Genomic DNA, 24,742 nt, shown 5'->3' on the forward strand with positions numbered 1-24,742 from the left:
GGGTGGGGGTGGGAGTGAGTTTGGGTTAAGGGGTGGGGGTGATAAGGTTTAGAGGTAGTCAGTGCACAGTGAGGTGGGGGAGTGGAAGAAGCCATTGTTGATTGGAAAAAAAAAAAAAAGAGAGCTTTTTAGGAAAGAGAAAGGATAGGGTTTTAGGAGAGAAGATTGAATTCTAGAGAGAGAAAGTGTTGAGCTGAGGTATTGACTGTTGCCACATTTTCAGACACTGTAATCTTTTACTCTGTTTTGACCGCCGGCGGCTGTAGGGCTTCTTTATAGTTGTCAACCTACGTGGCATTAGGTATACCAAATGCAACAAATCTCGATATATAAAAAAGAAGTGTAACAAATTTCGAGATAATGAAGGAGAATATAGTAAATAACCAAAAAATGGTGCTAAAGTCGTAGAACAACAATAAAATCATGTGATACTTATGAATTCAAACTTTTATAACTAAAATTATTTTAGAAAATTTTGGTTGACTCTCTAAAATATAATTGATGAAAAAATTAAATATTAACAAGTTCACGAATATTTATAGTTAACCATGAAAATTTGTTAAATAGTTTACAATACTATGGTCAAAATTATTTAGAAAAGTTTGTATTGTTGGGATTTAGTTATAAAAGAAAATGGAACACAAGTTTTACAACGAAATAAACTTTCCCCATTTTTATTTTGTGGTATAATTTTTCCTCTCCTTTAACACTCTTTACAAAACAAAATACTAAAAGAGAGGGTACAAAAGCTAAATATGGATGGAATCACAAAAATATAATTACTAAAACCATCCCAAAAATTGGCACAGGTTAAAATTGTCAAAATTTGAAGCGCTAACGACTAACAGATGAAAATTTAGTATCAGTGTCTATCATAGACGAGGAGTGAAGATTTGCTTGAATCGATGGACAAATAAAAACTACATCTGCTCTTATAGATCATGTCACCTACCTAAGCATCACTACTTCAAAGTAGATCCATTCCTCAGTATGTTTTCTTTCTCACTATAGGTCTTTTCACTTCTTTCTTTGATGAAGACATTCCCATCATGACTTGGTATAAATCCTTCAATCTGCAACAAAGAAATCAAAACAGACGTTTTTCTAACTTCATATTAAAATGAAACTAGAAAGATAAAGAATTAGATCAAAGAAAGTCTCCCAGATACCTTGGCATTCCAATGAAAAGCGCAATCACAGAAACTCCAACAAACAGAGGGTACACAGGAGCTGGAGTTAAATCCTGGAATCATGGGGGAGAAACCAACATCATTATCATCATCACAGAAACAATAAAAAGAATATTAGCATCCAATAGTTGATACACAACATTACCTGTTTCTGGTGATTGAAATCAATCTTGTACTTGAGTGGACCCACATGAATTTGAGATTTTTTCTCTAAATCAACCTCAATAACATCTGATTCAAATTTGTGAGTGCTTGAAGGCAGAGATGATCTGAGCTGTACAAGGTATTTACCCTTACGCAAGTCCTTCACCTGGAAAAAGTTTGAGAGGGGAAGTGGGAAGTTGTACTCAATCTTCGACGGATCAGCAGCAGACTTGATCTCCACATGGAGATGTGAGTTGAACTCTTTGATTTTATGTCCTTCAACATGACCACTTAAAATTGTCCTCTCTGGTTGTTCAAATACTACAAAATCTAATCCCCTAGAGTCCTCAGCTTTGACCTGCAAATTATATGAAGTTAGCACAAGCAAAATATATGTCAAACAACTGTGCCTTCACAGGGACAGATTAGATAAAATTTACAGACTATGTCCCGTATTTTTAACCATAACTTCACAAAATAAGAACTTTGTTGTCTCACACAGAACATCTAGACATACATAGACATGATGCAAAAGTCCACAAAGCTAGAGTCTTGGCAAGAGCATGCAATAAAAGTTGCAATGTATATATTCTTACTTCTACTTATCCTAAAACCCTTTCGGTGGAGTGCTTCCCCACAGTTCAAATTTTTGGACTCATCACAAATTTCATCAATTGATTCAATATCTCTGGCAAGTAGCAAATATCATGGGACCTCATATTGGTTAGTTCATCTATAAGTAGACTAAAGAAGGACAAGCAATTCTGGGTGCATTAAAAAAAAAGAAGCTATTCCTGGTGCAAACCAACAATAATAAGATACTCCATATTTTATTTTATTTTGATAAAGGTAAAGTTGTATTCCTCAGCAATAGGGTATGCTGGAAATCACCAAAAAGATTTACATCAGTGACCCAAGAAAAAACCAAATCAAGAAAGCTGCGACTAAACTTATAAAGAAGAAAAAAAGTTTAAAATCTGTCCAGCATCCTCTATATCCTCCTCTTTACACAAAAAAAAAAGTCTTCATACAATGCCATTTAATCTTTTGCATTGATTCTGCAGTATTTTCAAGACACCTTGTTTCTTTCTCTCCAAATAGTCCACCATATACAAGAGGGTATCATGTTCCACAATTTTTTCTGGTTCTTACTACCCCCTCTCCTCACCCAGCAACTAAGAAGGTCTGCTGTGTGTTCTGGCATTGTCCAGTTTGTGATAAAAGAAGCAAGGAAAGTTGCTACGCCATATTTACCCCACTATTCTTACACTTCTAACTGATTCCTCTTGCATATCCTTTACGGAATGTATATATATGATTTAAATTCCTTTCAGTTCAAAGATCAACATATAAGAACAATTTCAGAAGGATAACCAAGTTTATAATTTCCTATTCACTCATGAACATTAAAGGAAAAATGGCAATATGAAGTGTACCAACCTGAACGGTCAGAAACTCAGGAGATGCACGCTCAATCATAGCTCCACCAGATGCAACTTTCCTTGCTACTTTAATCACATAAGCAGTATCGGGTAGGAGTCCTCTCAAACGGTAAAATCCTGTTGAATCTGTTACTGTCTCCTCATACAAGCCTTTTGACTCGGATCGAGCTTCTACTGAAACACCTTCTTTTGGCTGACCAGACAAGAGTTTAACTACTCCCATGGCACTGTAAAGAAGTTAAACCATCTGAGTACAATAAAAAATGACAAAGATACTGCAAATGACATGTCATAATGGACAAATCCTAGCCGATCCACCTAAGTGAAAATTATTATTAAATGTGAACTGATATCAGCAAGAACTCAAATTTCTCTTCTTGCTTGTAGAGACTCCAGAAGAGTTCTCACAGGTCTTGAGCTCTCCAGATGTGTACTAAAATCTTACATTCTATGTCTTATATTTTAATTTAATGGGAAACGGGATATTAAGGCAATAGTCAAAAATTTATTGAACCTAGTAACACCTAACTTATTTTGTCATATGATAATTAGAAAAGTAGCAAAGAGTACCTAAAACAAATTCCCTTCATCAAAGAACTAACAACAAAGGCAGAATACATCGATAGCCCCTTAAGCTTGTCATTAAATTTTATTTAGACATTTGAACTACAACATGTTTCAGTTGAGCACCAGAACACGTGACAAAGTATTTCTATTGGACACTTATGACTCAAATTTGTAGAAAAGCTTTAGTGCATATTCTCAATCCTCTATTACGCCAAGTTAATCACTTGAAATATATCACCTCCTTTAATTATGCATTAGGGTCAATAAGCCATAAAAGTTCAGGCCAGTTCCAATCGATCTTGATGTGTATAACTAAAGTAGGCATATTTTACGTGATTAACTTATCCACGTGTATTATAATGTCAAAAAAAACATTTATTAGCGTTAACGTATAATGCAAATATTTCCTAGTGTTTATTAGGTAAATTGGATGAGTTCAAAATACACTAGACCATCAAATGAAAAAACAGTACATATTCTCATGTCATTGCATTATTTGCATGCCCTGTCATTTATTCTTTAACAAATGCTATGAACATTTTTTTTATAACTGGTTTAAAACTCGATGGACAATGGGTTTGTTTCTCTACCCTTCTCCACTTAAATACCAGCCTATGAAAAAATTCAAATCCATAACATGCACCTAACCCACACGCACTGAGCTCTAACCCTTAGACCAAAGCCCTGGGGGTAAAATGCTTTCTTGTTTAAAGGTGATTGGATAAAAGCACCCAAGTGGAGTGACTCCTGTTTCGGAATAATCAAAGACCTCACACAACTCAGTGGCATCAACACATTCCACTTATATATATTTATGTGTATATATACCTGTATGCAACACGCGTTGCATGAAAGACGACTTCCTTTGACTCTCCAGAACCAAGTTCGATTGCCTCTGCTGGAGGGGAGAAAGCATATTCCTATGCAACCATTAGCAAACATTCCCTCTTTAGAGAAACTATAATAATTGTAATATGTATATTGTAAAATATTGTAAGCATCCACAAACAAATCCCACGTCACTTGCTCTGGTTCATGGGAAGGGAATGAGAAGACTCGTCTATCTAACCTAGCTTGCATTTTACTAGGGTTACATCTGTACACATGAAAAGAATAACAAAAATTTAACTTTAAATTGATTATTTTTACCTAAGAGATACATAACAGCTTAACTGTTGTTCTCTGAGTTAACAGATCATTTAGCATATATATTTAGTACAGATCACTTAAATTTATCTGTTCTCTAGCACTTAGCAAGAACTATTGTTAATGAACTAGAACAAATGGTGGAGACTGATTCCTTCATATATATGGTGGGCAGTATGGAGGGAGAGAAATGCCAGATGTTTTAAAGATAGGCCCAATTCCATTCACACAGTCAAATGGAATTGTATTGTATCTCTACTTTTTTGGTATAAACAACTATGTATAGAGGATACTGAACAGATTATAGATCTGATAGGGAATCTGTAATTCTTTTGATGATGGCCAGCACATCCTCAATGCTGAAGAATATTACCAGTTTCAAAAAAAAAAAAAGGACAGTGAAATTTGGATTCTAAATTTGAAAACAATCAAACATATCATGTTTCCTGATAGTTACTGAAAAATAATCATGTTCAAGATTACAATACAAATTCACAGTTTGCTACAGGCTACTGTTCCATAATGACAATAATATGTTCATGGTAAAAAGGGGTAGCCTGATACACTAAGCTCCTGCTATGCGAGAGGTCCAGGGAAGGGCTGGAGCACAAGGGTACATTGTACACAGCCTCCCTGCATTTCTGTAAGAGGCTGTTTTCACAGCTCGAACCTGTGACCTCCTGGTCACATAGCAGCAACTTTATCAGTTACGCCAAGGCTCCCCTTCGACAATAATATGTCCACGGTTTCATACAATTAAATTAAATAAAAGAAGGCAAATTGGTTTGTAATAAAAAGAACTACATATAGGCTGTAAAGAAAGAATTACATATAGGCTGTAAAGCAACAGCTGCTGCTCGATGGTCTAGCAAGTTTCGTAATGTACAGATCTCTTATCTTGATATCATTGTCTAGGTCCCCAAGAAATTATCAAGATAAGAGATAAACCAACATCTATATCCCAAGATGGTCAGAAAAGCCTAAGATTAGAAGGAACAATAAATACCTTAAGCAAGGGTCGGAGATAGAAACTCCCTGGAAATAAGTCGCCAAATACGAAAATCCCACCAACACCTGATACTGTATTGTTCCTGTAACCATCTTCTCCACTTAATGATAAGAGAACTGACGGAAAAGGCTCGTTGGTGTCTTCTCTAGAATATATACGCACTGAAATTTGGCCCAGCTTCTGACAAGAAAAGGAATGAGGTCCAGCTTGCTTTACATGGTAGCCCGTCTGTGAATAAAGAAAGAAATATTAGGTAGCTCCACTAGAAAGAGAAAAGAAAGCTTATACACTAGTCGAGTCCACACAACCCTAGTAGCAAATAAGCTCCAATAAGAACAGCTGACAACATACGATTGAATGCAATCAAGGACAACTATAGCAACAAGAAAGAACAAATTTGCTAGCAGTCTCATGATAATCCACCAGATTCACACTTCTAGTCTTATTTGGCCAGCAATGCATATATATCAAAGACATCCATACCATTAGTACAAATGCACCATATATCATTGAAAAATAATAACATAACTCAAAAGGGATGAAAAAACTGTTAATAATCTGGAGATGCTATTGATCTGCTCAACAAAGCATTATGGAGAAACAAGAAACGCTCAGGCAGTTATTATAATGTTAAGAGCGTTCAAACCTTTGAAGCTTCAACAGTATAACTTATATCATCATATAGAGGCCCTGCGACATATAAGCCATCTGTCCCTGTGGTAGTTTCAAGTGCTAAATCGCCTTGCTTAAGTGGAGCACTTTGGCTATCTCCTGCAGCAATTATTTTGACAACAACATCATTGAGAGGGGGAGAAACTGATCCTTCTATATACATCCCAAGTCGACCAGAAAAAGGAGGAATTGAAGATTGGCAGCCATCTTCCATCACGGCAACCTAGACAAAGCAAAGAAAGACCTCAAAACTAAGAGTAGATACACAAAAACTACTTGGATTTAAACTTGCAAATCCACATACATGCTGCTGTGTGGGATAAAATAATATTTTTTTCCCTCCATCATCCCTGAAACATGAAACAACAGTTAGAAATGCATGAAAAGCTGAAGAATTATTACAAAGTGGCATTTAAAAATACATCTATTCTTGATTGTGTGCAAGGCAATGTCTCAAAGCATTTGAGCATGTCAGGAAACACATTTACTCTGATCTTCGAATTCTAAACATTCTGCCATCTAATACCATATGCATCACACTGCAAAGTGCATGAAACAAGCTTGAAAAATACAGCTAAAAAAGTGAGCATATATTCAGAATCAGGCAGATGAAGGTGCAGAGGAGGATGTTGAGAAGATGCATGTTGCGGAGATGAGGATGTTGGGATGGATGTGTGGGCACACTAGTAGTCACAAGATCAGGAATGAGGTTATCCGGGAGAAGGTGAGATGGCCCCTGTGGTGGACAAGATGAGCGAAGCGAGACAGATGGTTTGTGCGCCAGCGTTCTACTGAGGAGGTGCGAGAGGATGGTTGTAGGGGGTACGCGGAGGGGTAGGAGTAGGCTGAAAATGTATTGGGGAGAGCTGATTAGACAAGACATGGTGCAACTTCATATTACCGAGGACATGACTATAGATAGGAAGGACTGGAGGTCACGTATTAGGGTAGAAGGTTAGTAGGGGTAGAGTGTTATCTTGCCTTACATAGCCCTAGTGCCTGTTGTAGGACTAGTTGATCCCTGTGTTCTTGACATATGTTGTTTAGTGTATTTTGATTATCACACTATTTCGAAGTTGTTTTTCTCTTGTAGACTTTACACTGCTTTTCTTATTAACCGCTATGTTTTCTTCCATTGTTTTCTTCTTTTTTTACTTGGGGTTGATGCACTTGAGTCGAAGGTCTTTCGGAAACAGCCTCTTTACCTCCATGAGGTAATGGTAAGGTCTGCGTACACTACCCTCCTCAGACACCACTTTGTGAGATTTCACTGGGTATGCTGTTGTAGAATCAGGCAAATTAAGGTTCTTTACCATGTCAAGTCTGTCTGAAGGCTTTATTGTCTATACAACTCATTCAAACTAAGCAGCTTACTTGACTCGGATACAAGGAATCCATAAAATAGATACATAGCTAAACAAAAGCAGATTGTATTACACAAAAGGTTACTTTCTCTCCCTTAAGGAATAAAACAATCACACTAGAACAATCAATACATGAACCTCTATCATAGGCAAAAGGTCATATTCCTTAAAGTTCCTTATCAATCTATGTATTTTTGTTTTGAACAAAAGACCAAAATGAGAGACAGAGAGAGAACGAGTGGCAGAGAGCATAAAAAGAATAATGAGACAGAGAGAGAACGAGTGGCAAAAAGCATAAAAAGAATAAAATCAAAATATAATTCACACACCGTGCATCTCGAGGAACAAAAGTAAATTTTCCTCCAGGACTAGCCCACATGGAAAATTCATAGATGGCTGCACTCGATTGATCAACTCCGTAAGGCACACGTCTTGCCGATAGACCATCGACAACAGAACCATCACTGTCCAAAATGTCCAAAGGTATATTCTCAGGCAAACCCTCAATGCTACTAAATGAGCTTGATTCAACATGGACATGACCCTTCAAAAGATAGCTCTCGCCTTTCAAATAGATAGGCTACAAACAGAAGAAAGTAAATGAGAAGACATGCATGATAAATGAACTAGTAGAATAGAAAAAATTCTAACTTCAAAAGGATCATACCGAAAGGTTAGATGTGTCAATGATCACAGATGAACTCCCAAAAGAAATACATGAATTTGGAAAGCTCAGCTCATGCACTCCCGGAGATTCTACGCACACGTGTTGAGAACCCTTCTGCAATTCAAGAGCCAGAAAAAGAAAATGAGCTTCTCGTGTTAGTTAGAAGATTTAAGAGAATTTTTTGAGGTGGACTAAACCAACCTTAATGTTCAAGTTCATTCTAGAACCATCTGATTGAGTCAGTAAACCATCCACATCATGACTTGAGATTATGTTGACCCAGAAACCTTTTTGAACAAAATCTACCCCTTTAACATCCTCAGCGCCAACTTCTAAATTGATAAAACTCTGCTCCCAGCACCATTTATCTTGTCCTGATGATGCTATTGGATAATTGTTTTTTACCTGAAAATAAGAACATCATAATGCATTGCCAACTAATTGAAGGAATAGATTAACAGATGCAATAGATACTGTAATTTTAGCTTAGACTACTTCTGGATACAAATATTTCTTTAGGAAACTAAACATGAATAGAGTACATGCACTCCTTAATGCAGAAATAGGCAAGAATGTAATGCTTGCAATGGTCTAATGCGATATTGTTACTTCAAAGCAGGAAAACGGAGGTTTGGGCATTAAGAGCTTAAAATTACAAATGGGATATTAGTTTTCCACATGGTTTGGGTTGGATTCCTAAGGTTCCGAGGAAGGTGTGCTTCTTCGTGTGATAAGCTACTAAAGGGGTAATTTTGACGGCAGAGATTCTTAGGAGACGAAAGGTTATTTGCATAAATTGGTGTTTCCTTTGTAAGGAGGCAGCGGCGGACGTGAACCATATTCTGTTACATTACAAATTAGCCATGAGTTTATGGGAAGATTATCTTTAGATGGTTTGGTGTTTCTTGGGTAATGCCAGGATCTGTGAAAAAGTTGGTGTTCAGCTGGAAGAGCGGAGAAGAAGGCACAAGGCTTGGAATATTACTCCTCTTGCTTTAATGATGGGTATTTAGAAAGAGAGAAATGCATGCCTAGGCAACGGAAAGGACCCGCTTGAACACCTTTGTCTATTGAATTAGATAGAAACCAGTTTTCTTGGATAAAGGGAAAGCACAAAAAAAAAACAAAGTGTGAAGAAAAATTCATTCCATATACATCATCGACAAACAAATTAATAAAATGTATAGGTAAAACTTCTACTAGCTGTGTGTATGATGCTAACACAGTAATGAGAAGCAAACTCTAGTGAGCGCCTATGTTGGTCAGCATACTTCTTCATGCGCCGCTGAGCAGGCTGTCCTGTGCTTTTGAAATCATTTCAAGTCTGTCCCTTGCAACCTGGTATGCTGCTGGACATTTCCCTTGGTTCTTTGAAACATCTAATGGAGTCATGGGCTGCCGGCCCAAAACAATCTCATTTCTGCTGCTGATGACTTGTGCAGATTGTAACAAAACTGTGCAGTGTCAAGCAACTCCACCCAATTCCTCAGGCTCGCCGTCACATAATGCCTCAAATAAGTGATTAATCCTTTTCATCTATTTGTGGGTGATTCGCAGTAGAGAACTTTAAGTCTGTCCCCATCATTATTGATAAAGTTATCCAAAACCTGCCTGTGAACCGAGTATCTCTGTCACTTACAATTTCAGCCGGAACACCAAAGTAATTAACCACATTTTATAGAACAATTCAGCAGCAACTTCCGATGAACACAAATTAGGTGCATCAATAAAAACTGAGTACTTCGAAAAACTGTCTACTACTACCATAATTGATGTCTTACCCTCAACCTTAGGAAACCCTGAAATAAAATCCATGATTACCGACAACCATGGCCGTTCTGGAATAGGCAAAGGCTGCAACAAACCTGCCTCCTTCTTACGTTCAATCTTGTCCACTTGACAAACATGGCAAGTCTTCACGTATACCTCTATATCGTTTTCCATTTTAGGCCAAAAATAAATCCGGGACAGTAGGGCCAACATACTCTCAACTCCTGTATGACGCGCCCAAGTAATGTCATGCACCTCTTTCATCAAGTCTCTACGCAGTCCACCACCATTCGGTACCACAATCCTCCCCCGGTACCAAATGGTGGCGGACTGTGTAGAGACTTGATGAAAGAGGTGCATGACACTACTTAGTTTGGTCATACAGGAGTTGAGAGGATGTTGGCACTACTGTCCCGGGTTTATTTCTGGCCTAAAATGGAAGACAATATAGAGGCATACGTAAAGACTTGTCATGTGTGTCAAGTGGACAAGATTGAACGTAAGAAGGAGGCAGGTTTGTTGCAGCCTTTGCCTATTCCAGAACGGCCATGGTTGTCGGTAATCATGGATTTTATTTCAGGGTTTCCTAAGGTTGAGGGTAAGACATCAATTATGGTAGTAGTAGACAGTTTTTCGAAGTACTCAGTTTTTATTGATGCACCTAATTTGTGTTCATCGGAAGTTGCTGCTGAATTGTTCTATAAAATGTGGTTAATTAATTGTTGCAGCCTTTGTGTATTCCAAAAAGGTCATGGATGTCGGTAAGCATGGATTTAATTTTAGGGTTTCCTAAGGTTGAGGGTAAGGCATCAATTATGGTGGTACTTGGTAGTAGACAAGTTCTCGAAGTACTGAGTTTTTATTGTTGCACCTAATTGGTGTTCGTCGGAAGTTGCTGCTGAATTGTTCTATAAAAATGTGGTGAATTACTTTGGGTTCCAGCTGATATTGTGAGTGACAGAGATACTCGGTTCACAGGCGGTTTTGGACAGCCTTGTTCATTATGATGGGAACCAACTTGAAGTTCTCTACTGTGAATCACCCACAAACAGATGGAAAGGATTTATAACTTATTGGAGAAATATTTGACGCATTATGTGACGGCGAACCAGAGGAATTGGGTGGAGTTGCTTGACACTGTGCAGTTCTTTTACAATTTGCACAAGTCATTAGCAACAGAAACGAGTTCGTTTGAGATTGTTTTAGGTAGACAGCCCATGACTGCATTAGATGTTGCCAAAACGAAGAACCAAGGGAAATGTCCAGCAGCTACGGGGCTGCAAGGGACAAACCTAAAATGATTTCAGAGGCACAAAACAGCCTGCGCAAGGCTCAGCGACGCATGAAGTATGTTGACCAACATAGGTGCTCACTAGAGGTTAATGTGGGTGACTAGGTATTGCTGAAACTCACGCCCCATTTCGGGGAGCAAATTGTGAGTAAGATTCGGCATAGGGGATTGATCCTAAGTACGACGGCCTATTTGAAGTGGTACAACAAGTGGGTGAGGTTGCATACAAATTGAAGCTGAAAGGTTAAAGATTCATCCCACTTTCCATGTGAGTTTCTTGAAACTTTACTTTGCAGATGATGGTGATCCGAATAGAAATGGATCGAAGAGGGCTCCTCCTTCTATTCCGACATAGTTTGATGCTGAGATATAAGAGATCCTTGATCACCAGGTTGTTGGCACAAGTAAGAAGAATACCAAGACTGAATTTTTGGTACAATGGAAAGGCAAGAGTGCGGCAGATGTTGTTTGGGAGAAGGCAAAGGACTTGTGGCAATTTGATGACCAAATCACAATGACTATCTCAAAACAGTCTCGATGAGGGCATCAAGTTCAAGGGGTGGAGGTGGTTTTTTAGACCCTCAGTCTAGCTAAGCAACGCCGGTAGAGGCATGGGCGCATGGCAAGGACTTGTGCATTGGACTTGGCATGGGCATGGGGAAACAATGCAGTTGTGCGGCTAAGTGTTAAAGTGCAGCATTGTGTTCAAGATGCTTGAGTGTTGGCAAGGCAGTTTGTTGGCTTGACAAGGCAAGGCTGTTGGGACTTGATGATGGCAAGACAACGCTGGACAAGTGTTGGCACGAGTTGGCAGAAATGAAGAAATAAAACTAAGGCTGGCAGCAGGCAGAATTATTCCAAGTGTGGGTAGATGCAATTTCAGCTAAGGCAAATGATTGGCATGAGTGAGGCACATGGGCATAGGCATTTGAATTCGAAATGTATTATGACTATTAGAATATGACTGTTGTAAATTAGTTAAGTTCAGATAAGATTTTTGTTAAGGCATATGCCAAGCACATGGGCAGTTGTAAGTGTTTGTAACTGCCTTGTGTAGAGATTTTAAATGGGGGCAGATATTCGACTAAGGATTCAGAGAGTGTTCTGTGCCTTGGTGAATTAGTGAAGCTTCTTCCTTTGTTGAATATTGAAATTAATTAAGGTTGGGATTCGTTCCTGTACGTTTTGTGTGTTTGTCAAATCACTACGCTGCCTAAAAGAAAGAAACAGTCTATACTTAGACAGATTCGTGTTGTATTGCGAGGCTGAAGTTTGTGAGTGTTGCAGACTGCCTAGCAGTGGTGTAGAGAAAGAAAATCACCCCTCTATATAATCACAAAACACGAACTTATTTTTAACAAGAAAATAAAAACACAAACCTTCTGTTACCAGATATAGTTAGCTAATAACAAGGGGGGATAAAAGCAAAGGAAAGACATTGGGATGTAAATACAGAAATGCGAAGGGTGATAAAAGGCAAAGGAAAAGACATTGGGATGTAAATACACAGACAGAAATGCAAAGGGTCCTAAACAGGAAGAACAAGGACATAGGTGGGGGTATTACCTCAACCCTGTATTTACCAGGGAGAACATTTGAGAAGAAAAATTCATTACTCTCATTTGCCAAACCAATTGTCTTCTTATCGTCTTTATTTCTCCCATCCAGGCGCAGAAGAGTCAAAGAAACTGAAGAACCACATTTCTCCTTACAAACAACAGAGCCATGTATATTTACTTGTGCCTTCAAAAGAAGAAAAGGAGTGATTAACGAACATTTCATCTGAATTCAGATGGACTGACTTTACTACCATATCCACAACTTACATAATTACTTTGACACGACATGAAAAAAATGGCATATCTTCAAAGCAGTCCTTAGTTTGAATTCTAATAACATAACTCAAATACCTGATAGAATTTGACATCCAATATCGGACTCCTGACTGAAACATCAATATGAGAAGGAGAAAATAGAAGCTCTTTAGCGTTCTCAAGTTTTGCTGGGATTGCAGATAAGCGATAATCACCAGGAGGAACCTGTAGCAAGTTGAGATAAAACATTAAAGTGTTTCAAACAGAAAATATTGACAAAGTTTTCAAGTTCCATTACATCTGAGGATGATGATAGAAAAATCCACTCTACACAAAACTACAAGTTCCTCCTTTGTTCTTCATTTTACCAACTAGACCCATCACATCTTCCCCATTTTAAACATCAGTTTTTACAGCTGGTGAACAAAAACCCACTAACAGAACTTCAAAAAATATTGAATATCTGCTGGCCCCAACACATCTCTTGTTCCCTATCTCTTTTTTTTTAGATGACAAGGGAAACCCACAGCAGCTACCCTTTGGGTGCGCACAAGGTAAAAACCCCGCTCCTATGCAATAGCTCGCAAACCACAAAGGAGAGGTAACCCGCACTAGGCAAGCCTGGTGCGATGAGCTCGACCCAGAAGGCAAACCCCTTGCTTTCGCTGGCAAGGGGTTTCGAACTTGAGACCTCCAAACCACTGGGACGTAACAATATAAACAACAAAACCTACAATAATCAATCATCAAATTTTCTCATCACTTCTGCCGCCAAAGACGTAAGGGGTCCTGCTTGTTGACAATCTGGTCATTCTAAGGAACTTTTGAAAAATTTATCAACATTCCTCTAGAAAAAAAAAAGTTTCTCTGACCACAATCTTTTTGTTATCTTTTAACTATCTTCTAATAAGAAATTAGTGGTTGGCAGGCAAACTAAAGCAAGCTAAGTCCATTATTTAAGAGGAGAAGGGTAGAGGGGCGGATCTCACTCCCAAATTTGGAGGGTTGCGGTTGGCCAAAAGGGCTGGCTCCTTGAGATTTCTCGGTCACCAAACATAATATAGAATTGGTGATTGGCAGTACTTTCATGTAATTACTAAGAATAAAAAAAAAACAAAAAAATGATGTTTGATGATAGACCAAAATTGGAAAAACAATGCCTTCTATACAAAAATACAAGAATACAAAGTTGAGCAATGAAGTTGAAAAGTGTCCTCTTTCACCTAAAAGCTTAAGCCCAAGATACTAGATATGGAGAACCTAAAGTCTCATCCTTCCCATAAAAAAATTAGCAATGGAGAATGCAAAATCTTGTCTCAACCTTTCTCTAACACAAAAATTGTTCCCCACGTGCCAAAAGATACTTTTCACACACACAGACAAACAGAAGCATGGTTAAGCAACTCTCTCTTATAAAAAACAATAAAGCAGAATATAGACTAGATTTGAGGCAAACTCAGTGTTATCAAAGGCGAAAAGCGCAAAAAATCTCTAAGGTCCGTGGTGGCTTTAAGCACAAAGCGCAAATAAAGCGTGGGCTTGAATGAAAAAAGGTGCAAAGGGAGAAAAGAATACAAATATATATGTTTAGTCTAAGACTAATAATTATAAACATAAATGACAAATATATGACCAAAGAAATTGAAAAAAAATATATGATAAAGTGAAATATCAATCATTTAGTTTCACTTCTCCATAAGAGGCTCATTGGCAAGGAAGTGTTTGCCTTAGAACCTTGATGACACACTGAAGCGCACATAAAGCGAGGCGGAGCGCACAACATGTTTTGAGCCTCGCTTCAGGGCTTAAGCGCGCTTAAAGCGTGCCTTTGATAACACTGGGCAAACTTAGAAGATTCGGCTATTTCCTTCAAGTTAATTATCCTATTACTCATCGGTTACTGACCAGTTGGTTCTTCTAGATCACTACTGATCAAATTAACTTCTGAAGACAGCATGCTGAGCTCCCTCCAACAACACCCCACCCACCCAAATAAAGAAATGTTGTGTCTTAATAAACAAGCACCAATAAATTATGGATTTCTTGTTGTGCATCCTCCCACCCCCTCCTGGGAGTCAGGAAAAGTATGTTATTGATGCACCCTACAGATCATGCTTTCCCGTAACGGGGCTACTGTGTTAGATACATGCCATTATACTTTTGATTATCCAATTTCACCTATGCAGCACCCTATAACAGTGATGGAAAGTATTCATGAAGCAGAAAAAAGTAAAAATAATATTCACTCTGCCATACCTCAAAGCAAAAATGGCCACTCTCATCAGTAAGTTTCACTTGAGGTTTGACGTTTTGCGGGCCATGAGTCAGAGCTACCTGCGTGCACATAACCATTTGCAAGAGGATAATGGAAATATCAAAAGAAACTGCAAATATTATTTAAGTTCTGACCATTAAACTAGACAATTAACAACTTGGGGTAGGTGTATGATACTGACTTGTAAGGAAGTAAAAAACTAGTATCAAGCCATTAAAACATACCAACCAAACTCATTTGACATAAAAATTATCAGTGCATAATTGCTAACAGTAACTTCCACAAAGTGAACTAACCACTCGTAAAGAAAAAGGTTATATTACACAGAAATGTCCAACCAGCATAACAAACTAATTTCAGATTTGAACTATGTCTCATGTGCAAAACACCAATAGCCTAAGAAAGTTGCAAATTTGATAGAAGAACAGAAGAGGAACATGATACCTTGGCTTTGAATTCGGAATTAACTGTTTGTGCAACACCACATACATCATATGATGCAGCTTTGATGTCAGAGATAGAAGCCATATTAGGCAATACCTATACAATCATTAGTATGGTGGAGGTGGAACCACCAAAAAAAGGGGGCAGTTAGTAACAATTTGGAATAAATGACTATATAACAAACAATCTGCACTAAAAGGAGATAGATCTTGCAAATCATCATTATAAATTTCTTAAACGATGCAGTTATAAGCTTACCAAAAAGTCAATGAGCCTGTCAAATCTGTAGTGCACTTTCTTTGCTTCTATTGTGTATCGTTTAGACGTGACCTGGAGATGCTTTGAGAGTCAATCAAATGCAAAAAATAAAAATAAAAATAAAAATGGGCTATGAAGCATGCACATTAGAGAAGAACAAACGTGAGATTTCTATTGAGGGTGAAGCAACTATCCTTACAATGAAAGCAAGGCCCCTGAGCTGATCAATAACTATTGCTTCTCCCTTTTTCTTTGTTATTGAACCAATATATCTCTACTTGGTCCTTTTTGGACTTTCAGGCTTAAACTTGCCTCGACTTCTACTGTTAATTTTTTTGTGACAGCTACATGTGGCTGTGGGGGTTCTTTATTTCGTATTGGGGCATCACCTGAGTCAGCAAGTCATAGAGTGGCGTCCATAACTTTCAGCAACTTGATATTTTTTATCAGCATTTCAGCAACCTAAGTTTTCTGAGTGTAAAATCAGATACTTCCCGTTGTAACCCCTTAATCAATCCTATTTGAGATTAATTACTAGTAATGTCATGATTTCTGTTACTTCGAGGTGGAAACTTTTTACAGGAGCCAATTAGCACCTTCAGGCAAAATTACTGCAACCTATGTCATCTATGAAATCCGGACAGATGATTGTACCATCTTTACAGTGAATCATGGCAAACGATGTGATAATAGAGGCAAGTCAATGTCAGAGAGCTGAAAGAGAAAATGGCTCACATATATTCCATGAGGCATCTGCTATACTTTTCATATACAGGGAGCGAACTTAATATGGCCATTATGGAGTAGGTTGCAAGAACACATCATTGAATGTTTAACTTTTTAAAAATATAAATTATCACTTAACAGTAAAGTTTATTAGTTTAATTGCAATAAAAACTTTTTTTATCACATAAATATATCTTGCAATAAAATCTTTTTCAAATAAATCGAATGAAAATAAAAAGATTACTTCAAAAGAGAGAAAACATATTAAAGGTTTGCACGAAGTGAAAATTGTATACAGAAATATACACGAGGAAAATATTCGAGGTTTTAGAATATTGTGCCCCCTACTCTAACCCAGAAAAATCATTCTTTTCATATATTCTAGCAAAATCCACTATTTGGAAAACCCTGCATCTTACACCATTTCAGTCAACTCAATCAAGCATTTGAGGTCCTTAAAAAAAAAAATCCAAGCATTGAGGAAGTGAAAGGCAACAACAACATCATAACCAACGTAATCCCAAAGTGGGTCAATGAGGAAGTGAAAGGCAAGGTATTGAACACAAAGGAATGATGATACTAATTCCTAACCACACCGGGTAGCAGACATAGCTTAAAGGCACAATCAGATATTCTTACTTTTAGCAAATAGACAACCACAGAAAAGACTGATGCTAAAGACAATCTGGTAGTATTTAAAACAAATTGTCAATTCTTCAATGTACAAAACTTTGAAGCTATAACGAGCCTGCAAATAGAATTACCTGGTCAAGCTTGTAATATCCTTCTTTATCAGTGATAGATTTTTTTTGTCCATCAACTAAAATTTCAACACCCTCAATTCCGTTACCATCTCCATCAACCACACGACCCCCAACAGAAAATCCAGTGACCTATGAAAAAATAAAATGCAACAGCTTTTTGACACATTCTTTTACTTAAGGAATTACAGGGAGAACCTGATGTATCAATGATTCTAAAGGACAAATACTCGGAACATGTGATAATGCATAGAACTTGATACAACCAATTTGTCAAGCAGAAAGAGTACAGTTACTGAATAAAGCATCAATCCTCTACCTTAGGTTTTACAGAAAAAACAATCAAGGAGAAGATTAGAGAAGCGTACATTATGGCACTAGAAGAAGAAAATATGCACCATCCGGGTATAATAAACTAGCTTGAAGTGTAAAGAACACATAAAGATAGCTTGGTCCATTAACACAGGGTGTCAAAAATGGAGGTGAAAAGGGCTCTGCATGCTCTTTTGTGCAGTAACCAACAATTTACTAAAGTAATTTCATTTTTCATTGGCTGATCATACTTTCTATAGAAAATGGCTGATTAACAACTCAAATAATATTTCTCACATAAACATGTAGCTTTTTGATGAAGAAATACGTAGCTTTCTTGATATGAAAGAGAAATGAAAAGATTGATGTTCAAAGCAAACAACTGCTCACCACAAAAATACTTTTCATTGTCATAGAATCTTTCTAACTTTCAAAAAAAATCCTCGAACTAAATGGATGTGTGAGATTATATAGTGCACAATGAATAATTTATCCAAGTGATTAAGAGAATTTGAGTCTTTGAAATGGCAGTTGCAATTGAAAGACTTAAACATAAGCAGTCAAATAGGTTCTAATACCTTGTTATTAAGACATTTTCTCACCAACAAAAATAGCAGCAAACTGAAGTTTTTACATACTTCTCAGCAGATACTTAGCCAAAAGGACAATTTTTAATTCCCACAAAATACAATAGAGGCCCATTTAAACCTTGGTAAGAAGGAAACAACATGCAATACCATACCTGAAACTTTTCCGGCACTATTACATGGTCATGCTGAACCGATATCGACATTGAAGAAGGTGAAACATCAAAAATTGTGTTTTCACCCTTGTAGAAGGGTATAAGCTTGTAAACCCCTGCAGTTAGTTCAACAGATCAATCCTTATAACCGAGAAGAGGGGGTAAAGGTTATGATAAATGGTATCTCACCCAATTAGAAAAGGTAGATACTCATACCAAAACACACTTAAAATGTTGAACAAACCATCTAGTACTCGAACAGCAATAAATATTCTTGATTTTTTAGTTTTTCTTCATCAGTTTCTTCTTTTAGTTGACCAAATGGCACGAAAAAATAATAGTAACGAAGCATTCTGAACTTCGTTTTCCGGCAACAATCATTGTTAATATCCTACTGAAAGAAATGCAGTGTTAACTGGCTGCGCAACACTTTTGAATGACCTCGCCAAACCCACAGCAGGCGTCCACTCCACCAAAAGTCTCTTTGCGAACTGTGTGAAGGAATATGAAAAACCAGAAAAGGAGGACAACCAATCATCTCTTGCATGAACAGAATGAGTGAAGATCTTATGGGGAAAGGGTGACAGCTCAAAATGTCAAATAAAATGGAGAAACTAGTGACAAAGTAGAACATATAAACAACCCAGCTTTACCTAAATCCTTGTCATTTAATTCTTGTGAATCAAAGGGGATATGATCGAAGGTACCGGAAGTGTGAGTATAGAGAGCCCTCTTTGGAAAACTTTTAGAAAGGAGATCATATGCATCCAACCAAGGGAAGTCCTTCAACTTGGTTGCTTGAATCTTTTACCTCAACACTGCTTCAGAATTAGCAACATCTTTTGCAGCAACTTGTAGCATTCCCAGACCCCAGTCACTTACCTCTAGGATAGCTTCATCTATAGCCAGATGTAGATAGAAGAAAGGTGAAATTGACAGGCTATACTTGAGGGAAATTGGGCTGAGAAAGGTGTCTCAATAGCGAGTATTAATTGGAAAGCCTAGTACAGACGGTCTTTAATTGAACTTATTTCTGTGGATGAAAATGGCCACTCTTTTTCAGGTTATGCATGGTTCAAGAGAGATCTCAATGATATGGTGAGAGAGAAAATTAGTAAAGTTGACCACAGAAACATTGTGCATGCTGTTATTAATAATACTCTAATTCTTTAAATCTGGTCATATCCTAGAGGCCGGGAAAAAAAGTCCTAGAGGCACTATGCCCCAAGCTTTATGTGGACTCCAGCATGGTTCACATTGAACTTTGCTCAGGAACATTTGCTCGACTAGCAATCTAGAGGAGAATGAAATATTCTATAACTGCAATAGTGAGGGTGGGGAATGCCTTAATGATAAAGATACATCATGAATCACTCTATAAGAAGGTAAATGCAATGATGAACTTGTTCCTTTGAAATTGCTCCATTTCTTCCATTGTCATAGCTGAAATTCAACAAAAATTTCTTTTTTGGGGAATAATACAGATTCTTCGAATTTCAAACTTGGTGACATTGTCTCCTATTATATTGAAAAACCTCCCTATTTCTACTTTCTCTTGTCAAAATGGTAGTAGTGGGATGCATTAGCTGCTCTCAGATCGAGTGTCAGGAACAACTGCTACAACAGATTTATTAGCAAATAATTGCACTTATGGCTCAAGCCGTATCCTCATAGTAAAATTCCCAAATAGCCATAGCTACAATTCAAGAATCTCCTCTCTCAATAAAAATTTAGGCATACTCACTTCAATCTGTAAAAGAGTTGCCTTATAAGAGACTTAACCAAACAGGTAATTAAGTGCAATTTTCTTACACTCTCATCCGAAATTTAAATTGGGTGAACTGTGACATAGCTTAGAGGTCTGAGTCCTGCGCCATGTGAACTAAGCCTAATATTTAAGTGGAGATGGGTAGAGGGGTGGGTCCATAGTCCCCCGAGATTCAAAGGTTGTGGTTAGATAATCCAAAATGTGCTTAAAACCCAGTTTGACCAGCTTACAAGCTTTACCTAATCACCCTCTAAAATATCTGACAAAGTTAAATGATATGTTTTAAGTTATTGATGCAATAACAAGAAATACTTTTAATCTCTTATTTGATCTTCGCATGTCTTATTTTTATATGATTTTCAAGAATACAAACCTATGCACTAAAAACTTGCAAATATTTATATAATGCTTACACATAGCCAAATCAGAAGAATTACACCAGCAAAAATATAAGTTTTACCACAAGGAATGGATTTCAACGAGAAGATTCCATTAGCATCTGTCACATTGTGGCAAAGTGCTTCTCCCAATCCTAGATCACCAGGTGAATTTTTGGAGCCCTTAGGGCAATCAACCTTTGTGACATCATCTGAGTATAAATAGATATGAACTCCCAATATGGGATTTCCCTGCAATACAGCTTATTAGAAAATATCAAAAGAATCTCAACATACTATTATTTGGAACAAGAGAAGCCATGTCGGAGAGTCACCTAATCATATTCTAATCCTTCTCATGGAAATGAGGTGTTGATTTCATAATTGCTTGGTATCACAAAAAGGGAATAGGGAAACAAATAGGTCAATTGTTCGCTAATTCATGTCAATAACACTAGTATGATCCCAAAACAGATATATGTTTGTTGTCTTTGCTTCATAGTTTGTGCACTTTCATTTGAATAAGAATGAATAGGAAAACAGTCACCATAGTAAAACGATTAGATAACAGAAGGCAACATCAAAAGAATAAAACTAACATCCAAAAGAAAAGAAAATCCTATATCTATTTGCCCTTACATGTATAGGTATATCACATTGATGCAGCACCAGAAAGGGAAACCAACATATCAAGAACGCTGTAATCATCATTTCTTCCCTTTACATGTAAGAACCTTCTATCCATCTTAATCAATTGTCTGAATAGTCGTCTTAAGAAAACGAAGTTTATCTTAGATTAACAGAACTTATTCCGCAAGATTACTAGGTTTTCAGGTTCTTGGTCTCCATAAGATAGGTTAGCCTACTAGGAAATTAGGGCTACTTCAACTATCTAGAATTATTTTGGCATTATTTAACAACAAGGTAATGAGAGGTATAATTCCAAGCAAGCTTAAAAGTTTATTTTAAATCTTAAGTTGCATGTCTATCTCAGGCAAAATTAACTATCTTTTAATATATTTCTCCACTGCACTAGCATGTGCAAGTAAACATTTCCTTCTGCTAAAATTAAACCGGTGCAAGGAAGTAACTTTTCATTTCCTTTATTTCTCTTTACAACATCACTCATTTTTTCTTTGAAATGGTAAGTATTTCTCTTTACCACATTACTTAGGAATCACTATCCACATAACTTGCTTGAAATAGAATAGGACTATTTTATATTAATTTTGCATTATGATACCAAGGTAGCCATACAACATTGTCTCATAAAGAAGTTGAGATTTCACCTCTCACAACTCACTAGAGGAAGAAACAACCTTGAATTAAGATCTCCACCTCCTTCCCGCATTTTCATCACTTTCAACTATGTGAGAGAACACATAAGTAGGTACAAATTTTTTCTATCATAATATTTGAAATACCTCTAGTCAGTTTTAGCAATGATCATGTCTTGAATTGTGTGTAAATATACTCCAAAGTGAAATGACTATGAAATACAGATTATGCATAATTAAAAGGTCTCCTTGAACTATCAATTTCTTAGAAGAAATACATGCAAATTGTAACAAGTCGCAGCAGCAACTGTAATATAAAACTTAAAACAGAAACACAGATAAAGTCATTACTAGAGAAACTCACCTGAGCAACCACAGATCCACGAATATCATAACCAGGTACAAAGAAGAAGTCCTCCAATATTCTATTTTCGAAACCCAAATCAATCTGCAATGAGAACCAACATGGTAGATTCAAGTAATTATTCAATCAGTGGTACTTATTCCAAATAGATGTACAGTAATTTAGGAAGTAGACATGGTAAACAAAGTCGATGAGATTACACGGAAAGAAAAAATGGTAATCAAAAAGAACATGAGGGACTCAAAACGCACCTCGGCCGATCCTCTAACTTGAACATTCAAGTCATGACGTGATGCACGTAATTTGTACTTCCCTGATGAAGATCAATTGGTACATTCAGATTTGTAACAGAATAATTGCATCTTAAGCACACACAAACAATCTATTCATAAACTAAATGTCATAATCATACCTATCCAAAAAGTAGCATCAGAATCATGCAGTTGTTCAATCTAAATATATAGATTATTTGTATTTTCTCATCTAAGTATATGCACACTAAAAAACCAACCAAACAACTTTTAGGTTAACCATACCGGGTATAGCGTTTGTGAAGGAGTATGTTCCTCTGGGTGTTGATAATGCAGAGGACACAACATCACCTGTGGGAGACAATAGCTCAACGTTCACATTTGATGGACCTCCATCTTTCAGAGCGCAGCTCTCCCCACCAACATTTCCCACAATTCGCCCAGATACAGTGAACCTGCAGAAACAGTGACTCAAGAAAATTAGCATGTACAGAAGTGGGTAATCCATAGTGCACATTATATGGAATGTATTGATAAATAGCTGTGTGGGAAACAAAATAAACACTGTAAAAAATGAAAGTACCCCCTCTTTTGTTCTCTATTATGGAACAAAGAATCCAAAGACTAATTTCAATGTTATAAGAATAAGAACAAACCCGGTGAAGCGAAAATTTATATCTTCATTGCCATTGCAGCCAGTATGATCAATTGAAACAGGTACCTACAGAAAGATCCTCCTTTGGTCAGATACACCAGCCAGAAAAGTGGGGGGGACATTGAGCTGCATCAATGAAAAGTGCAAATGCTAACAAAATTGTCATCAATATAAGATTGAAGACACTCAACTTGTTCAGGATCCCATGACCATCCCTCTGGTCCATTGACTTTGATCAAGAAAGAACCCTGCAAAATGATTTCAATACGATGTGAGAAATTCTTTCATTTCTCAGAAAACAAGTGAGAACACCGATGGCAAAGAAAGGAAGCAAATATAAACCAAGAAGACAGGCTGTGAATGGACTAATAAAATAGTTGTATCTAGGATATTCTAGGATCTTACAAATATAGTATAGCTTGTAATTATGTTTTTGATTCTCTTTCTTTCTTAAGAATATGTACATCTAGTTATTTAAACCCAATGACTTGAGGGAATAATCAAGTTGAGTTTCTCTCACTTCTCTTTTCCTTTGTCTTTTTTTTTGACAAAGTAAAAGTTCCATTGTTGGCATCAAGTGGATGCATAATAGTTACAAAAGTAGAGTAGCAAAAACAACTTATCAGCTCCAGTACATATCTAGTTAAGAGCTAGGGAGCTGACAAAATTCAAGAAGGTATAAATTTATTGGGGACAAATAAACCCAACTATACAAAAACATAAGACATCTAGCTTTAGTTGATACTCCATCAAAGCATCTCATATTCCTTGCATTCCAGATATTCCGAAAAATGGTAGCAAGTGTCATCTTCCAGATTCTCTTGATGGTGCTATACACTTTCCAGCAACTCCAACTCTCAAAAACATCCCTGATATTCTGTGGCATGACCCAACTTAGTTCAAGTAGTGTTTATAAACATAAATCTGTTGTCACTAATCTGTTGTCACATGCCCAATTTTGGCTAGGTTATCTTGAGTCGGACAACATTTGCATTAATGTGGGTAGTTTGGAGAGAGGGAAATAGTAGAGTTTCTATCCATTGAGGAGTAGTCTATGCTCCCTTATTTTTTTTTTTGAGATTGGTAACTGTTTCTATTTCTTGAAATCAGTACATGGGTTGTACTGAAACCATATTTACATAATGAACTCTAAAGGCACTGTCCTATCCCTATAATGAGTCTAAAACATCATTGATAGAGACAGTGTCATTAGAGTAATTAGAGTAGATCTGATTACACCAAAAACACAAAGTTAGAATACAATTCCATTTTTACTTGCTGCATATTACTCTCCCTATTCTCAAAAACTCTAAGATTTCTCTCTTTCCAGACAGTCCACCAAATAGTAGCAGGAATGATTCTCCAGTTGCTTCTGTTCTTTGCTTGTAATCCTGCTTCTTCCCAACTGTATAAGGCCTCTGCAATTCTACCAGGCATGACCCATGAGATGTTTTTG

At 37.1% G+C, this 24,742-nt stretch overlaps 2 protein-coding genes across 2 annotated transcripts in view; both read right to left on the bottom strand.

Annotated features, from left to right (window-relative positions):
* The window catches only part of LOC102602193 (pentatricopeptide repeat-containing protein At2g31400, chloroplastic), a 5,107-nt gene extending 4,806 nt beyond the window's left edge, over nucleotides 1–301 (bottom strand). Inside the window, exon 1 of the mRNA XM_015312541.1 lies at nucleotides 3–301. Coding sequence (XP_015168027.1) covers nucleotides 3–95 — 93 coding nt within the window. The 5' untranslated portion in view covers nucleotides 96–301. The remainder of the gene's footprint in view (nucleotides 1–2) is intronic.
* Nucleotides 302–645: 344 nt separating this feature from the next.
* LOC102593922 (nodal modulator 3) overlaps nucleotides 646–24,742 on the bottom strand; it is a 29,244-nt gene continuing 5,147 nt past the window's right edge. The window contains exons 4-27 of the mRNA XM_006355770.2: nucleotides 23,478–23,534; nucleotides 23,288–23,352; nucleotides 22,917–23,086; nucleotides 22,632–22,693; nucleotides 22,381–22,464; nucleotides 20,823–20,991; nucleotides 18,595–18,710; nucleotides 17,544–17,672; nucleotides 16,054–16,125; nucleotides 15,796–15,891; nucleotides 15,333–15,410; nucleotides 13,173–13,301; nucleotides 12,829–13,005; nucleotides 8,403–8,606; nucleotides 8,202–8,315; nucleotides 7,864–8,114; nucleotides 6,475–6,520; nucleotides 6,145–6,393; nucleotides 5,496–5,726; nucleotides 4,172–4,263; nucleotides 2,775–3,003; nucleotides 1,336–1,692; nucleotides 1,170–1,243; nucleotides 646–1,073 (exon numbers count right to left, since the gene is read on the bottom strand). Of these exons, the coding sequence (XP_006355832.1) occupies nucleotides 986–1,073; nucleotides 1,170–1,243; nucleotides 1,336–1,692; nucleotides 2,775–3,003; nucleotides 4,172–4,263; nucleotides 5,496–5,726; nucleotides 6,145–6,393; nucleotides 6,475–6,520; nucleotides 7,864–8,114; nucleotides 8,202–8,315; nucleotides 8,403–8,606; nucleotides 12,829–13,005; nucleotides 13,173–13,301; nucleotides 15,333–15,410; nucleotides 15,796–15,891; nucleotides 16,054–16,125; nucleotides 17,544–17,672; nucleotides 18,595–18,710; nucleotides 20,823–20,991; nucleotides 22,381–22,464; nucleotides 22,632–22,693; nucleotides 22,917–23,086; nucleotides 23,288–23,352; nucleotides 23,478–23,534 (3,339 nt within the window). The 3' untranslated portion in view covers nucleotides 646–985. The remainder of the gene's footprint in view (nucleotides 1,074–1,169; nucleotides 1,244–1,335; nucleotides 1,693–2,774; nucleotides 3,004–4,171; nucleotides 4,264–5,495; nucleotides 5,727–6,144; nucleotides 6,394–6,474; nucleotides 6,521–7,863; nucleotides 8,115–8,201; nucleotides 8,316–8,402; nucleotides 8,607–12,828; nucleotides 13,006–13,172; nucleotides 13,302–15,332; nucleotides 15,411–15,795; nucleotides 15,892–16,053; nucleotides 16,126–17,543; nucleotides 17,673–18,594; nucleotides 18,711–20,822; nucleotides 20,992–22,380; nucleotides 22,465–22,631; nucleotides 22,694–22,916; nucleotides 23,087–23,287; nucleotides 23,353–23,477; nucleotides 23,535–24,742) is intronic.

The sequence above is a fragment of the Solanum tuberosum genome, unplaced genomic scaffold (assembly GCF_000226075.1).
Source record: "Solanum tuberosum cultivar DM 1-3 516 R44 unplaced genomic scaffold, SolTub_3.0 scf00208, whole genome shotgun sequence".
Classification (NCBI taxonomy): Eukaryota; Viridiplantae; Streptophyta; class Magnoliopsida; order Solanales; family Solanaceae; genus Solanum; species Solanum tuberosum.